The 18278-nt window shown below is 39.1% G+C and overlaps 1 protein-coding gene across 7 annotated transcripts in view; it reads left to right on the forward strand.

Moving 5' to 3' along the window:
* The first annotated feature begins 385 nt into the window (after positions 1-385).
* Bend7 (BEN domain containing 7) overlaps positions 386-18278 on the forward strand; it is a 97793-nt gene continuing 79900 nt past the window's right edge. For 5 of the 7 annotated variants that reach the window (XR_007349723.1, XM_048809190.1, XM_048809191.1 and 2 more), the window contains exon 1: positions 386-606. Coding sequence is in view for 6 of the 7 variants with exons in the window: in XM_048809190.1 (XP_048665147.1) it covers positions 420-606 (187 nt within the window). In the remaining variant the exon portion in view is untranslated. The remainder of the gene's footprint in view (positions 607-18278) is intronic. The other 2 variants (XM_015483517.2, XM_015483518.2) reach the window with 1 other exon arrangement.

An 18278-nucleotide genomic window follows, 5' to 3' on the forward strand; every position in this document is an offset into this window, starting at 1 on the left:
GAAAGATGAAAATCTTGCTTCCTTTCAAATTATACTGTACTTGAAGCAACAAATTACTATTTTTCATGTGTGCTTGCGTCTAAGCAGCTTGAAGGCTGAGATTTTCTGGGTAAACTGAGAGTGCCAGGTAACTAAAGCATACTGTTGATATGCTCATAAAAATGGGTTGTGGAGATAAATTTGGAAACCTCCTCTGGCCTATGATTTGGCAAGATTTTTCTTTTCCTTATAAATATACTTGCTGTCTCAAAAGAAAAGAAACCTAATAATTGATATCGGTGCACAGAATTTACCATGTAACCAAGCCTAGCTATTTTTCTAAAGTCAAAGTAATCTGTCAAGTTTGTGGAGTTCAGAGTAAAAAAAGTTTTAGGGATTATATTTACTACAAATTCTGTGATTAGTGAGTTCTCAAAAACATGTTTATAAATTATATCATAGAGAATGAGAGTCTAGACTTCATTGCTTATTCCTATCTTGAGGTCAATATAATTCTAATTTTTTATTGTTTTCTCACACCAGATTATCACCAGGAGGTTTATAAGATCTCAGAATTCAGCAACGATGTTAATGGGGAGGCCAAAGAGACACAACCCATTTTTTTAGGTAGGTTCCTATGTCAATTAATTTCTTAGTAAAACAGCGTGGCCATTTGCAATTAGGGGGAAAAAGAGATTGTGCGAGAACGGGAAATGTCTGCCATTGCTTAATGTATGACATTCTTTTCAAGACCTTTTATTTTACAGATTGCCAATATATCCCTTATTAACATTGCTAAAAGTTGTAATTTCAGACATAAATGTTTATTAGTGTCTACACACAGTGCTAATTATCACTCACTCACAGAGCCAGATGCTGACCATGCAATTTTGTCGCTCTATGCTCACCCCATTTACATTGCATATTCGCTGGCATGCTTCACTGGCAATAGTTTGTGTAATTGGGGTATTACATCTTTGACATCTGGATAACAGAAATTCAATTTCCAGGAAGCTGCTATTTGTTTGGTTTTGCTTCTGCCTTGGGTGGGATAGAGGATTAATGTGCTGTCTTATTATAATGTCCCTTCACCTCTGTGGCCTGGTTGCTAATCCTGCCATGACAAAATTAAATTAAATCTACAGTCAAAAAGCGTAAGGAAAATAAAAGTGTGATTGTCTGCCTAACCACTTCTTGATAGTGCTAGTTATCAGTGAGTATCTGCTCGTTTTCCTGGCTTTGTGTTCTTTTCTTACCAACATTTCTGGTCAAGGAGAATGGCTCTGCCTTTCTCCTACCATCCTAGTTCCTGGCTAAACTCAGGGATAAGCAGAGCAAACGCAGAGTCTCTGAGACCATCCAGCAAGTGTTGTTGCTCCACATATGAGTATGTAGCCAAAAGTGTCACCACTTCATCCATGTGTAGTTTTGGTACAAATACTGTACACAAAGGACTATGGATATGCAGTTTGTTACTTGCAGATGTGAACCAAAAATGACTTAGGATTTTTTCCCTAAGAGTAAAGTGCCCATAAAGACAGAAAAGACTGTGAATGGTGGCATTTGGCTTCAGTTTTGCCCATCTGGAATATTCTATAACCCCAAGTAACAGGGTGTAAGCTAGGTACTGCACATCCAGGAAGCAAGCCTGAGAGAAAGTCAGGGCAAGACTGTTGGAGAGCAAGGACCAGAACTGCCTTTTGGCTGGGTTCTTCAGGTAGCAGGATCCCTGCTCAGACCAGTGAGATAAGTCCTTTAAATTGAAACATCATGACAGCTGGAGGGTATGGTGTGCTCTAATCAGGATCTCTGTTTTACTTTGAGGGAGAGGAAGAGTGTGTTGCAAAGGGCTTAGAAGAGGCAAATAGATACTTAGTGAAATAGGAGAGAAACATCAGTATTTCTTACTGAACCATCATTGAAGATTCGTGGATCTCTCCTTTGAGGCCAGCACTGCTCATAGCACCTGTTGACTCTTGAGAGAACTAAAACCCAAAAGGCTTTCAAATGAACCGCTGTGGCCCAGAAAGAGAGAGTCTTGGATTGTACACTTTGCCGTTCCCTTATGTGGTCAGTTGAATTCTATATTTAAGTACCACTGGATTTAGTTTTTGAAATTAAAAAAATGTGTTTTCTAGTAGAAAATTTACATTTATAATATAAATAGAACTTCATGTCCTTGATTTAGTTCTTCAATGAAGGTCTCCCTACAACCCCCTTTCTGCTGTGTGCTTAAAAAGTAGTTTGGGTGCTGGAGTAAGTTGAGAACACAAAAGAGGGAAGATTGAAGAACAGGAGGATTTCTCAGGATTCAGAGTGCTCAGGATTCAGTAAAATGTGGATTGAAGGTGGCCGACATTGCTGCTTTCCTTTTTCCTAGTTTGAGTTGAGGAAGTATGAGAATGCCAATAAATAACAGCCTGGGGATGGACTTTCAAAGTGGTTGGTCAAGGGGGGCCTTTGACATCAAGGGACAAAAAAATTCAGCAGCCCAAGAGTGTGCTGTAGGTTATTTCTCAATCTTTTGCTTTTCTGGGGAAAGTCATATATGGTTCCCAAAGAAAATTTGTCATTTGAGATCTTCAGGATAAATTTTGAAAAAGAGTAGAAGTGATTATACAAACATGAATTTTACAGCAGTTGGAAATAGTCACTGATAACATCTGAAATTAGAAATTTTGTCATTGACAGCATGAAAGTTTGTGGATACTCTCCTCAAAATAGATTTAAATCAGGTTTATCTTGTAAATTTCAAGGCTACTTTTAATATTACTTATGATATGAAGTTTATGACATCTTTGAGAGCTAGAGACCAAAATTCCAGAACTGTTTCATCTGTAGGAAAGTGCCAACACATGGCCTCCATGATGTCATATAGGACTTTCTGCTTTCAAATGTATGTGTTATCTTTGACACTCAGTGTCTAAGATTAAAGTTCGTGTTCCAGGGGAAAAGAGAGTGCTCCAGAATTTAGCAGAGGTTCCCACATCAAATCTGTTTCTCTGGAACATTTTTAGACTGTGAACTAAGGTAGTGCATTCAACATGTCAGGTAGCTCAAGAGTGTGAATGGCTTCAGTGCTTTGGGAATTACTCACACATTTTTAATTTGATAATAGGGTCAGAAGAGGTAACTTTACCCCATGGACATTGACTTTCTCAAGCTGGTTTGAGGGAACTACAGTAAAGATTTGAGCACTGTTTGGGGAAAAACAATTCATTTCACCAATTGTGTTTTTGTGAGAAAATACTATGAACCCAACACTTTTCTGGAATGGGAATGGGGTCAGAATGGATAGAATAGGATCCCTGCTCTCAATGACTAAAATACAGTTGACGGGGGCAGGCAGGACAAATTCAGGAAGCAGTTAGCAATATGTACCAGCTACAACAGCTGCAATTTGAGCTGGGTGCACAAGGCTTTGAGTTGAGCACTTTAAGTGAATTATTCACTTCTCACAGCAAATCTGTAGCAGTCATCATCATTCCTGTTTTGAAGATAAAGCTTAGAGACATTAAGGTAGCCTGACAAAGGTCTCTGTACAGGATTGTTACAGGTAGGGCCCCAATGCATGTCTTCCTGAGCTTTGAACATCCCACCATACCACCTCTCTGGGTGAATATAATTAAATGACTATTGTGAATGATTAGGGCAAGGAGCAAAACAGAGTTGGAAGGGGACAGTGCAGACTAGACCTTGAACTATGGGAAAGATTTGGATAAGCAGAAGATTCCCGGTGGGAAAAGTGATATGAGCCAAGACAGAATGATAAGCATCATTCTAATTAGATGGTAAAATGTTTTACCTTATAGTTTAGAAAGCACTTTCATATCTGTTACCTCTTAGGATTTTTACAGTTTACCCTTGAGGTGGTCAGAGTGGTTATTATTATTATTCCCATAATAATGGAAACTGAAGCTTAGAGTGAAGTGATTTGTTCATAAGTAACAGAATCTAGAGTAAACTCAGGCTGCCTATCCAAATTTCCCCTCTACCATGTTGAGGCAGGCAAATTTACAGATCATTGAGACACTTTAGCTGGTAAGTAGATACTTCTTAAAAGTTAAATTAGGCAATTAATTTATTATTCATAACAATAATATAAATGTTAAATGAAGTCTCTTTTGTATGTTGGATTTTAAGTTGGATTTACTATTATATTGCATAAATTTGAAATGTTTTATTTTTCAGGTATTCAAATATCATTTATTTATTTATTCATTCATTCAACAAACATTTATTGAGCTCCAATTACATATATACCAAGTCTGTTCTAGTTGTTCTTTTTAATATTCTATTCAGTTATACAGCTTTCAGTGGATGAAGCACATGGTGTGGTATCCATGCCAATTGAGCAGGGTTGAGATCTCTGAATTGTTAAATCTCTTTTCTGTCACTTTCTTTATGATGGCTGCTCCACTAGGGTCCTCAGAATCTCCCCAAAGAGGATTCACTCAGAAAATTCCCACACACCTTTACAAGTTATGAAGTTTGCCCTTAATGGCAGGTAATGTGTATCCCTGGAGAATGGGGAACAGCCATGTGTGGAACATGGGCACTCTTCACCTAGGGTCTGGGGGCCTGCGGCCCACCTCAGTTCTTGTCTGACCTCAAAGGGCTAGAGCTGGGACTCTCCTCCCAAGAGGCATGCTGCCTCATCTGTGATAGGAGTACACAGGTAGGACCCAACCTTGGATAAAGTGAAGGGTCAAGGGGGCCAAGAGAAGGAAAAAGAAGAACCCTTGAAATCCCATCCTTTGGAAACCAGAGTGTTTCACCTCTGTTCCTCTTCTCTGGAGCTCCATCCTCATCACCATGGCCTGATGTGTCCTATGTCCCTCTCCTTTTTCATGTTAGTTCTCCCCCTTTTCGATGGTGGACTGAAAGGGACAAAAAACTAGGAATGTCTCTTAGGGTTAGGAGTGTGGCCAAGGTCAGTGTCATTTATCAATAGTTTGCGCATGCTAAGAACTTTGTAAATGTCATTCCGTTAATTGTCCTGAGAAAGATATTGTCATTCCCTTTGATAGATGGAAAATTTGAGTTCCCTAAGTTGCTTAGTAGCAAAGCCATGAATCTTTCTTTCTAAAATCATGTCCTTGACCACATGACACGCTTTGTTCAGTGCACTCCCATGTGGAACCCCCAGCATGTACAGTGGCTGCAAGGGGAACAGCTGTTCCAGGAAGGGCTGAAGAAGGCTGGGGATGTGCCTCAGTGGTAGAGTGCCTGCCTAGCATGTGTGAGGCCCTGGATTCAAGTCCTATCACCACCAATAAAGAAGAAGAGGAAGGAAGGACGGAAGGACAGATGGACTGAGAGACTTACATACATCCCACATTCCTGTGCAGGCCTCTGCAGCTTGTTAGAGTGTCCTGAGTCAACTGTTTAAAAACCCCCAATCTTGATGGTTTCCAAGATTGCATACAGTACCAAAAATGTCTTATTATACTATATGTCCAAAAAATGGCTTCAAAAACAACCAGCAAAGTTTAGAGAGTGTCTTAGAAAACTTGAGTACCAGTGGCTTCTTTAAATGTATGTGTGAATATAGATAGGTTTTGGAAGACATGGATATGGATTTTATCACTCTTACCTATTACTTGTTGCCTAAAGTTTGGGAGGCATTTGTAATTTGGCTCACCTCAGTACTTTCATTTATCATCTGGGCACTACTGCAGCTATACCAGGAGGGCGGGTATTGTTATCTAGCTCATGTTTTGCAAATGTGATTCTAAGGTCAGAAATGAAAGTGATTTGCCCAAGGCCACACAGTACTTAGTAATTGACCATACTTAAAATCAGGTCTCTTGATATTCATTTCCAAATGCTTCTTACCATGTCAGAACTGCCTCAAATTCCGTCTCATCTCTCCCATTCTGCCCCCACGGGCTCATCTTACTCAAGAAGATTTTAATTGCCTTCTGATGGACTCTGGAATGGCTAGACATTCAGTAGCCACAGTCTGACCCTACCTGAGTCTCCTTGCCTTCAACTTCCAGGGAACCTTCTCCCCTCAACCAGCCTGCTCCCCAGGAAGCAGGACTTGCCCAGGTGAAAGGGGATACCTTGGATCAGAGAAAAGTGGTGGACAGAAGCTTCCTCTTAGGAAAACCCAGGACCCATCAGGAAGAAAGGGAGTAGGGTTTGTGTGCTGGATGCTTCCCATATGTACCATTTAGCCCCACGGCAGTTCTGAGGAGGTATTATTATTTCCATTTAATGCCGCAGTCTGGCTGGGCACAATTCAGGAGCCACTTGTCAAAAGAAACGAACTTTATTTTTAGAACCACACACGCCAAACCACACAGCTCCTCAGGAAAACCCTCAGAGCCCAACTGCCACCACCGGCTTCCCACAAGCCTCTCAACCTCCCCGACTCCTCCTGCTCTTGAGGCCGATTGGCTGGGTCGCATGGGCAGAGCCAAAAAAAAGTCCCCCAATGAGCAGCTCCGTGGTCTGAAAGGGCGGGGAAACAGCCGGATGAGCATCACTGCAGAGGAGCCAATCAGTTGGCAGCTAGAAGTTTGCTGGGGCCGCTGTGAGCCAATCATTAGCTGGCAGTTGGAAGTTTGCTGGCAGCTGGAAGTTTGCTGGGGCCCCATCGGCTGTGGCTCTCAACAATTTAAAAATATTTTTTTTTCTTTAGTTGTTAGTGGACCTTTATTTTATTTATTTTTATGTAGTGCTGAGAATTGAACCCAGTGTCTCACACATGCTAACCAGGCGCTCTACCACTGAGCTATGACCACGACCCTTATTATTTCCATTTTTAAGATGAGAAAAAAATGAACCTGTAGAAATGTTAATTTGCCTGAGGTCTTAGAGCTATCATCTGGCCACATTCTTTTCCTCTTTGCTGTGCTGTCTCAAGGAAGTGTAGTCCTGTTCTCCTCCTTTTCTGATTGCTATTTCTAGCTTACCTTTCCTTTCTTATCTCTCTCTCCACCTCACTGAAAGAATCGTGCTTGTGCTGTATTCTCCATCAATCCCTCCCAAAGCCCCTTCTGTTCTCATCTCTGCCTGCTCACCAAGGCCTTCTCCATGTAGTCTCCACTCTCCTATCATGTCTTATCACATTTCCAGATTCCAAAGTCTTATCTCTTTTGACAGTGTTTAAAGTGCAACCAATAATAACTAGGCTGTAAGCCTTCTTTATAAATAAAGCCTAAATTTCGGTTGAAAACTTGTTTCATATGGACTCCGAGAATTAGACATCAGCAGCAGCTGTTTTCAGATGGGTCAGTGTTATCTTAAGAACCTCTGTAAGCCGGAGGCAGTTAGTGAGCAATATGTAGCAGCTACAACTCAGTGAGACCCTGCCTCTAAATAAACTACAAAATAGGGCTGGGGATGTAGCTCAGTGGTTGAAAGAATCTCTGTAATGCTGTACCAGTGTCACAGCAGAGTACAGAATGAGAATGCATAGGGTTTTCCATGTGTGCTGTGTTACTTTCTTTTGTTTTTGTTTTATGGCATTGGGGATTGAGGCCAGGCGCACCCTCAACTGAGATACATCCCCAGCCCCCCTTTATAATATTTTTTTATTTTGAGAACAAGTTTTCATTAAGTTTCCCAGGCTGGCCTCAAACTTTTGATCCTTCTGCCTCAGCCTCCTGACTAGTTTTGATTGCAGGCATGTGCCAGGCGCATGGCTTGTGTTGCCTTTCATATTTGGGTTTCTCTCCTTTTTGATCTTTTCTAGATTTGTAAAATATTTCAAGTATGTCTCACAAATTAACATCAGAAATCCCAAATTCTATGCTACTTTAGTATATTACAAAAGACCCTTTTATCTGGGCAAGTCCTGCTTACTGGGGAGCAGGTTGGTTGAGGGGAGAAGGTTCCCTGGAAGTTGGAGGCAGGGAGACTCAGGTAAGGTGAGACTGACTACTGAATGCTCAGTGAAGGGATGCAAACGTGATTCTAGAGTCTAGAAAAATTTATAGCATAGTAGAGAAAAATCAGATTGAGAGTCAGAAAACTTGGTTTGATCTCAGGTTATCAGTTAATAACACCTTGGACAAAACTCTTGAAAGGTTTTCTTTATCTTCTGTAGTAGAATTATTATGTTGTCCAAACCACTTCATCAGGTTCTTCTAAGCACATAGAAAATCCTATACAGGAAAAGACATTTTCAAACTAGAAACCACTATATTCTTATTTTTTTTATCTCCATCTTCGTCTCCTTACAAACTATATGTACACTTCAGTACTGAATAATAACATCACTCTTTTCTGGCACTTACCATATGCAGTCTAATATTTACTTACTTTCTGCCTGACTTTATTGTGTTCCGGCTCACCCCTACATATCCTCCTTCAGCCCCATCTTAACCATTGCCACATTGAATCCTGGTTGTTTATTTGCACCGTGTCTTGTTTCTCCTAATGCAGATCGTCAGATCCTAGAGGGCAAGTGTGGCCTGGATTCTTTTTTGGGTCTTCGTCTCCAGGAGCACCTAGCACAGTTCTGAGTTTTTAATGCTACTCAGCTGATAGATGTTTAAATATTTGTCATTTAAATATGTGGCTATATTGGGTGCTGTCATATTAGTCTTTGAAGATTCATCTTAAAATGTACTACCATACTGAGACTTTAGAGAGATTTGATGAGTCAAACTAAAATATGTCTCATAGAACTTGAAGAAGCTTTTGTAATATATTAGAGTAAAAATTTGGGGTTTCTGATAATGATTTGTGATATATAATTTAAAATTTTTACGAATCTAGAAAAGATCAAAAAGGACAGAAACTCACATATGAAGACCATACACATGAAAAATCACATGTGTTCTATTCATTTTGTACTGGGCTGTGTTAGAGAGGTGGCTAATACTTGTACAGTGTTAGAGAGGTGCCTAAGATTGCACTGGCCATCTGAAAATGGATGTTGACATTGTCTATTTCTAGGAGTCTACATGAGACAAGTTTTTCCATCTTAATTTAAGAAAATAAGACCATGTATTAAACAATGTCAGCAAACCTGTCACATTTCTGAGGGAACAGGGCCCTGTATACAGCTTCTCAAGTTGTACCTACCCACAGGTGCCCAGCAAGGGGTGAATGGGGCTGACTTCCATCCTGCATCAGTTCACCAAGGAAGTATCAGCATTTGTGTTGAGGAAAATTTGTCTCTTTGTTTCTCAGGAAGTCTTGGTGTGGTTTAGCAACTACCCATAAATGAAAAGTGTGATGTGTTGTGATATTTTATTTTTCTTACACTGATCATGACCAAGTCATAAAAAAATCATCTGTGAAGGGCAGAATCCAAGGAGATGTATTGACAGTTTGGCCTTTTTTGGTTCCCTTGGGAATATGATTTTATTTTGGAAGAAAATAATATAGCCATCTATAAGAGAAAATAAAGATTTTGGAACAGTGTGTTTTGCATCTCAAAGTTAAAAATAGACCTAGAACATTGACACAGTAAGGCTGTTTTCCTTATAAGTAACAGATTATTGGAGGGGACACAACCTGAGAAGGGATGTATTGGCAGTAGCAGGTAGAGCTGGCCTAGAGACTGCAGAAGCCCAAACATATAGCAGTTGATCTAGGGGATGCCTTTAGGCTCCTTCCAGTTTTTCACACAAGTTGGGTTACTCTTTTGCCTGAAATTCTTCATCATTTAATGCTTTCAGGTGAAGACCTGAGATGGTTAACAAGACAGCTAAGGCCCTGTATGAGCTGCCACCTGTCTGATTCTTCCAGCTTTTTCCTGGCCCACTCCTTCTCATCTTCCAGGCTGAGCCTTACCAGACCACTTTGCATTCCTCCAGTGGCCCTGCTTCCTCATGTTTCAGGCCATGAGCTTTCTCCCCTCAGGGACTTCATGGATGTACTTGGAAGTCCACTCTTGCCACCCCATCCTCCCTCTTTGCCTGGCTCTCTCTCCTCCCTTGAGATTCCAAGTTGCTGTGCCTCTACCAGGTAGCGAGCAGATTCCTCCTCCCCTTCTGCAGTAATCTGTACCTGTCCCTGTGAAAGCAAAGGCACTATTAGTTTACTTACAGACATCCCCCACTGGATTGTAAACTCTCTAAGGAGATTATCTCTGTATTCCCACTGCCCAGCACTATGCTAGTCATATAACAAACATCAATAAATACTGGATGAATGAAAGAGAAAACTGATTTTAAATTTAATAAAATGTGCAGTCAACCAATTGGAAACTTTATTATTCAGCTTTTACCTCTAAATTCTCACCCTGCCTCAGTGGTGGAAATTCATACATCTTTCTTAGTTGCTAACTGTACCCCATATATCAGAAGTGAAGTATATCAACACTAACAATGGAGTGTTACTTTTCACTGTGTAGATTTCCTATTTTACTAAGTTAATAAGAGCCCCCCTCTTTAGGTATTTCAGCCTATCTCTGAAATAGGATGCAGTACCATTCCCCTGTGTGTAGACTGGCCTCCACCCACCAGCACCTTGCAGACTCACATTGCACCATACAAAGTCACCCCTGGAACATTGTAATGCTGTGGTCTTGGCATATCCACTGCTTGTGTCTTGGCCTAGAGTGACCTCTATTACCTGTCTGCATGGTCTGCCTTTATTTATCTATCCAGGCCCAGCTTGAGTTCTTTCAGAATGAAACTTCTGTGTCTAAATGTTTAAATGTAAATATTCTTAGTATTCAGTATTTGGCATGAAGTAGACTCTTTTTTTTTATTAGTTACACATGACAGTACAATGATCTTGACAATTCATACGTTTGAATCAAATTGGGTATAATTTCTCATTTTTCTGATTGTACAGGTTGCAGAATCACATTGGTCTCTTAATAACAATTTTTAAATAAATGAGCAAATGTCATGTTAAGACATAATTTCCCACCAGTTATTGTCTAATCTGAGTATGACAGTGGATTTAATTGAGTTTTCTTTTGCAGGACTGTCCCATGCAGTAGTGCATGAGGTCTTCATCCTACTTACCCTTAAAATGTTGGCAGCATAAATATACATAAATGTCAGTGGCTCCTCATCTAGACATGACAATCAAAAGTGCCCCCTACATGTATGAGCTACAGCACATAGTCCTTAGTAGGCCATGGTTGTGGGATCAGTCATCTTATGGAATTTAACTTTGGACAGAAAAAACTAGTTATACAACACTTACTAACGTGGATATGTTCTGAGCAGTGTGTCATTAGGTGATTTTTGTCATGTGTGAACCTCAAAGGGTATATTTGCAAAACTAACTTTTATGATGTTGCTATTCAATAATCTCTTATGGGACCACCCTTGCATATGTGGTCCGCCATTGCTGAAAACTTCATGTGGCATATAGCTGTGTTCCATTGCCATCAGCTGAAAACCCTTCCTTTGTTGTCTAGTCTATTCCTTGTCTGTCTGTCTCATGATCCAATTCAGCTACAAGGCCATGACTAGAAGAGATCAAGGGCACATTCCATTGATGGTCATGTTGCTGTGCCTCCTTTCTATATAAAGAGCAGCTTATTATATGTATATTTTATAATATATTTTAAAATCATTATAAAGTTTAGACAGATTTTCTTTCGGTATTCTAGACACTCAGTACCCTTGTAAATAAGAATCTATACAATCGTTCTCTTAGTATTACATTTTTCAAACATGTACAAATATACTGTGTGATTTGAGTTCCAAGGGTTTTACAATGTTTTTTTACTTGGAAATCAAATTTTATATCTGAAAGGTTAATGGAGAAAACTAATTATGCTATCTGCTAACCAAATGTGTGATGAGACATTTGTCTCTGTAATTAACAGCAAGGAACTTTTATAGTTTCATAAAATCGAATGCTATATAGAGTATTCTGTGAGCATTTATTTGGATGAGGTGTCCAAAACAGAGATGTTTATGGATGATATAAAGTTGAACTGAAATGTAATGCAGGTGTCTGTGCATCTTACAACATTTCTCATTGTTGAAATGGAAGCCAGAAGATTAATAACTTTACTTTGTCATGATAAAATAAGTAATGTGTTCTTGGAACAGTAGTACGGTACATAAGTTACTCAGTAATTCCAAGAATTTATTCTGTTCCAGGAATAATATCCTTAACAATTTATTTTTACAGAAAAAAGTTGATGCAACATAACAGACTATGAAGTTGCTTGTATGGTTAATGGAATTATATCTCAAATATGACTTTACACCTACATATAAAATGTAAAGAACTCCACCAAAACACAAGGTTAAGGAACTTAAAAGCAAAAAGTCAGGAGACAAAGAAGTTAAGGTTCTTCTGTTAACATTAACTCATTCTCATTGCACATATATAATTTTTTCGATTACTTGCAAGACTTTAATGGGTACCTTAATATGCATTGCATAAAATATGGCTAGGGAGTTGCTGCTGCAGGACTGTTAGCTTTAGCATTTTTCCACCAGTTCAGTGTTCCTTTTTGAACTATGGAAGGCAGGGCCTGGTGTTGGTGGAGATGTGTGACCCCATCTGGCCCAGATTCCCCAGGTTTACTTTGGTCATTTTGGACAAGAAGCTTAGTCTCCTCTCATGTCAACTGTTTCCCACCTATCATGTTTGATGAACTGGAAAGAAGATATAGAAGAGATACATTCCGTGGGAAATGCTTTCCTAAGATGAAACAAATAAATAGTGGCTTCTGTTTGCCATCACCTTGTACACTCCATGGAGGAAAGGAGAATTTCTTCCAAAGATGCTTCAGATTTGGGTTTACTTCTTATAAATCAGTATTGTTGTTGTTTCCAGCTTTCCTCAGTGGTATCAAGTCTGTTACTAGAATTGATTTACTTTTGTATTCAGTTTGCACATATCTATTGAATAGCCCCTAGGGCCAGGCTAGGAGATTTTAAAACCCATTAGGTTGTGATAAAGGAAAATAAGGATTCCACGGAAACATAGAACAGGGGTACCTCACCAGATATGGACCTTTGAGAAAATGACATTTAGGCTGAGACCTGAAGGCAGAGTATAGGGCAGCATCTTTGGAGGCCAGGATGTAAGGGCTGTCCTGAACAACTGGAAGATCTTCATTATATCTAAAGCAGAAGGCCCTCTGGCTATACACGACAGTCACTAATTAGATTGTGATTGAATTGTTCTGAAGGGAGGCCTGGGCACTGGTATTTCTTTTTTTTTTTTAAGTTGCTTAGGTGATTCTAATATGCAGTCAGACCTGAAAACTACTTCTGTAGAATAAGGGGGAGATTTGCAGGTGCCAAACCTGGAGAATTGGGCAAGGAGACCACTGAGCCATGTTAGGGAGTTGGGGCTCTGTCCTAAGGCTATTGGCATTCAATAATTACATAATGTAATTAGGTTTGCATTTTTGAAAGATCACTCTACCTTCAGGTAGAACCAATTGCAGTGGAGTGATCCTGAAGGCTTTTGGTAGCAGCCCCATTATCAAGTGATAATGGGAACAAGGTGGTGGTAGAAAAAAGTGGGAAGATTCTAAAGTAATTTAAAAGTTATAAGAAACAGGATTGAATGATTGACTATAGGAGGAAGGGATAACTTCCAAGTTTCTGTTTTGAATAGCTAAATTGGTGCCATTTACTAAGGTTTGGTGATGGGATGGTCGCATCAAAATACATTTTCAGATATGATTTTAGGATTGATTTTGAGGTGTTTGGGTGAGGCCGTACAATAGGTAATTGAGTGTATGTGTCTGGGCAGAGTCCTTGCATACAGATGTCACTCAAGCCAGGAGACAGCATCAGTAGATCCAGAAAGAATGTGGAGGGCAAGAAGATACCTAGTTCAGTGTCCTAAATATCTTGGACTGCCAGGTATGGTGGTGTATATCTGTAATCCCAGTGACTCAGGAGGCTGAAGCAGGAAATCTGTCAGTTTGAGACCAGCCTGGTTAACTTAGTGAGACTCTGTCTCAAAATTAAAAAAAAAAAAAAAAAAGAAAAGAAAAAGAAATAAAGAAAGAAAAGAAAAATAAAGGGCTGGGGATGCAGTTTATTGGTAGTATGTTCCTGGGTTCAGCCCCCAGTATCACAAAAAAAGCAAAGCAAAACAAAACAAAATCTAGTACATTGAAGGCAGTGTTTTTCACACCAGTGGTTGTGATATATAAGTGTATCGTGATACCAGTTCAGTAGATTGTCACCAACACTGCAACAACAACAGCAATAATAATAACAATAAAGAAATACAATAGAAAGCACTGAATACATGAAGGATAAATTCATGGCTGGGCACTGTGGCTTAAGCCTTTAATCCCAGCGACTCAGGAGGCCGAGGCAGGAAGATCACAGTTCCAGACCTTAGCAAATTAGTGAGGCCCTATCTCAATAAAAATAAAAAAGGCTAGGGATGTAGCTGAGTGATTAAGCACCCCTAGGTTCCATATCCAGTACCCTTCCCCAAAAAAGGGTAAATTCATGAAACTGTTGTTACAGATGTATGTATGGCATCTATTTATTTATGTGTATTCTAAGTCATCTATGTTATGACTCATAGAAAAGTTTGCAAAGCCACTGATTTAAGCTACTGTTGCCTTAGTCCTTGGAATGTCTCACTAGGGTCTCAGGCAAGGCTGCCACTCTCCAGGTACCTTTGAGTCCAAATTTATCTAAGTTCTTTTTGATCTTTGGAAGAAAAGGTCTTAGCAAATATGACTCATTATTTATCATGATTAGTATTATTTACATTGATGATGAACCTGTGCAATAGCATGTATATTTATTTAACTTATAATATTTTTTAAAAATTAAATGACTGAAGAAATGTAATACAGCCAATATTTAGTCAGTTCATATATATAACTGGTCCATGATGTAGATGTGAAAATTAGCGTCTCTGGAAGGAGGAGAGATCTGCACTTCTGATTTAGGGTTATGTTAGGAGTTTTCTGTACAGTAGATCAGAAGGTCAGAGTTTCAAATTATATTGAAAAGGTAAACAGTAAATTATGAATATTTTATCTCTTACTGAAGGAGAAAGTTTGTCTATATTACTATAGAAATTCAGAAAAAGCTCTTAATCTATGATCTTGTTATATTTTTCCTATGAATATCACCAGCCCTTGAAGAATTCGCTGTTTCAGAGTCATGAACACAAATAAATTCATATTCCACTTTTCACAAGTTTTGATCTTTGGATTTTGTAGAACCAACAGGATTTATATGAACCAAGTTTCTAAATTAAAAGGAAATTTCTGAGCTTTGTTCTTGTTAGTTTGCAGCAGTAAAACTGAGTCAGAATTCACAAACATGAGTTGGTCCAAAGATAACCAAGATATCAGCCTTCACATACTTTCAAATTACTATACAAGAATCTGTTTCACTCTTTATAGATATATAATTATGTACTAAAATAATTTCATTCTACTAGTGTACCCTAATCCATTTATCTAATGCTCTATTGGAAAATGTTGGGGATGTTGCCAGGTTTCCCTAGTAAGATGCTGCTGCAGTGAATATCCTTGTACATATGCCATGGGTACTTGTTAGAATATTTCTATAGGATAAATTCCTATATATAGAATCATCAAATTCCACTCCAAAAGGTTTGCCAGATTATATGCCTATCCACAGCCTATGAGGGTGACTATAACCCTGTACCTTCACCAAAATGAACCTTATAAATCTATAGGGTCTGTCAAATAAAAGGATAAAGAATTTATTAATTTTCATTACATTAATAGAGACATAAGGGATATCAGTTATTTATTGATCAATTATTTCTCTTATAAAGATTATAGGTTTATGCCCTTTGCCCAGTTTTCTATTATTAGTATTCCTTGTTGTTCATTTATAAGACCTCTTCCGTGTGTTTGGGACTTAACTGATTTGATTATTCTTGAACATTGTTTGAAGTGGTGGTTTCAGACCTCCTAGCCACTTTAAATGGAGACAGCATATACTCATCAGAGGAAGATTGAGCAGCCATGCTATATTTATTAAAATAAAACTTCTTTTTCCACAATATAAGAACATTTGAGGGAGAGATAAATAGATAACCTCTGTATTATTTGGCTAGTTCTAATTGTGTTATATCATTCTCTTAACAAAAAAAAAAAAAAACACACCTTCATTGATTTCCTGTCACTTGCAGAAAAAGTCAAGGTCCTTTTGTTTTGACTTTTCACCATTCCTTGCCTTCACTCCAGCTGTTAGCTTATTCACACTGCCCACGTGGTTTTTCTCTGGCCTCAGTCCTCCTTCAACGCTGTTCCCTCTTTCCTCCTCCCCAGAGTGTCCATGGAAATACTAGCACCTTTTATTGGTCTCCTCAGATCTGACATCTTCATAAAACTGACTAAAAACTTCCCAGTTTGTGATGATCTCCTTCTCTCCTTGACTCTTGGAACACTTGTCTCTCATATGATCTCTGATTCGTTGTCATAGATTTCCATGGTTTGATCCCTTCCATCGTGGACACTGGGAGTGTATTCCTAGAGAGTGCGGCTGGTGATGGTACAATGCCTGACTGACAACCACCAGCCCTCCCTCCTACTAGCCCTGTGCTTTTTCAGCTGGCAGACGTGTAACTGTGGGTACCCAGAGTTGTTCAGTGTTGGTGGGGAAACTGCTCATCTGGGTGGGTGGCTACTTGTTTTAAAATTAAACACACAAACAGAGTGTAGAATAAACTTGCATTTGCTTTTTAAGATAAAGCATAAGAACATCAAAGAAAGTTTCTGTTGCTTCTTTTCTTCCTGGACTTTGCACCATGCTTCTCATAGATATTTATTCTCCTTTGTCTTTCAGTGTTCTTTGAGGGGAAAGTTGGAAAGAGCATGACAGCCCACTTTGAACAGTGTTTTCTTGCTTCATTTCCAGTTTTCCTTTGCTCATTTTGAACCTTACTACTGATATCACACCCTTTTGCTCTTTTTGCTTTGAAGGCCTGTTTTCCAGGTAGCCCCACAGGCCATTCTCTTGTTAAATACTAGCATTCTGTCAGTACCTGCCCTGGCTTCTCATTCCTCAGCCTCTGGCCCTGGCTGCCCATTTGCTAGAAGCAAGGCATTGCATCCTAGACTTGTTTGTGCATTCTTCTTGTCTCCCATGCTGGACTGTAAGCTATTAAAGGGAAGAGACTCTGTCTTACGTGTCTTTCTTTTTGGGTCACACAGTTTCCATATTTAGTACTATTATAATAAATATTTGTTGAATGGGTGAATGAACCTGGTATTATCTAAATAGATTTGAAAGGAACTTAATTGTCCTCTAAAAGTAGATGCCATGTATATGCTAGGCTGCTTAGTTATTTCTCACCTACAACTGACAGTGTCTTAGGGTCCTCAAACATGGCAACACAATTGTAGTCTGGATGTTTCTTATCATAACTTTGAGTTAACCAATTAAATGATTCCATAGCCACTTATTTGCCTCTTTCCTTTCCAGTGGCATTTAGATTATGTTGTGTGGAGCCCTTGGAATTCTTGAATACATTCCAAGGACAGTTTCAGGAATCTGAGTTCTGGCACACCCTCTCTAACAGAGATTTACTCTTATTTATTGAGGTTTCACTAAGATTGCGTTTGAAAAAAAGGACTCACTTGGAAAACTGTTGATCTGTTCCATGGACTACTGCTTTTCAGACCATTTTTTGCTGAGTTAGAATCCCAGTCTTTCATGTTCCTTGTAAACATGGCCGCTATCACTGAAGGCTGCCAGTTGGGATCTTAATAACATTAGCATAGGTTTGGAATGGTGTGTCAACCTCAGGTCCTCCCTTAGCACAGAGTCTGCTTCACATTCCTTTTCTTCTAACTCGTTCAGATTTGTGGTGAAGAAAGCTGTACCCTGGGCATGAAGGACCCTGTCTCCTTTCTCTTGCCCTTTCCTCATTGCTAGCATTTAACAAGCTATAGCTTAATCTTTCCTACAACATGGCGAGCCTCTGCTGATTTTTGAGAGGAAATATTGTAGACCATATAGCATAATCCTGTTCCTCTTATTATTTCCCACTGATAACTCAACTTCTTTCTGTTTACCTTAACATGCCATTACCTGATAAACGCAAGGAGTTGTAATGCATTCTTTTGAAAAATACACTCATAGCATTGTGCAACCACTAATCTCTAGTTCCAGAACATTTTCATCATCACCAACAGAAATACATTCTTATTGTCATCTCTTGTGCAGACAGTTCTGCACTCTGATGCTAGCTTTTATGAACTGGATGGGAAGTTCTTACGGCCATCTGTTGCCTACCCTCCAGCTGGAAGCTACATTTTCAATCTCTTTTTTCCTTGTTGGTAAAGAACAATGTCTTATTCATAATACCCCATAGTATATTTGAAGATAATTAAGTCACCCAATAGCCATTTATTTCTTAGTTAAACAACTCAACTTCTAATTTTA

Source organism: Marmota marmota, unplaced genomic scaffold (genome assembly GCF_001458135.2).
Source record: "Marmota marmota marmota unplaced genomic scaffold, marMar, whole genome shotgun sequence".
Lineage (NCBI taxonomy): Eukaryota > Metazoa > Chordata > Mammalia > Rodentia > Sciuridae > Marmota > Marmota marmota.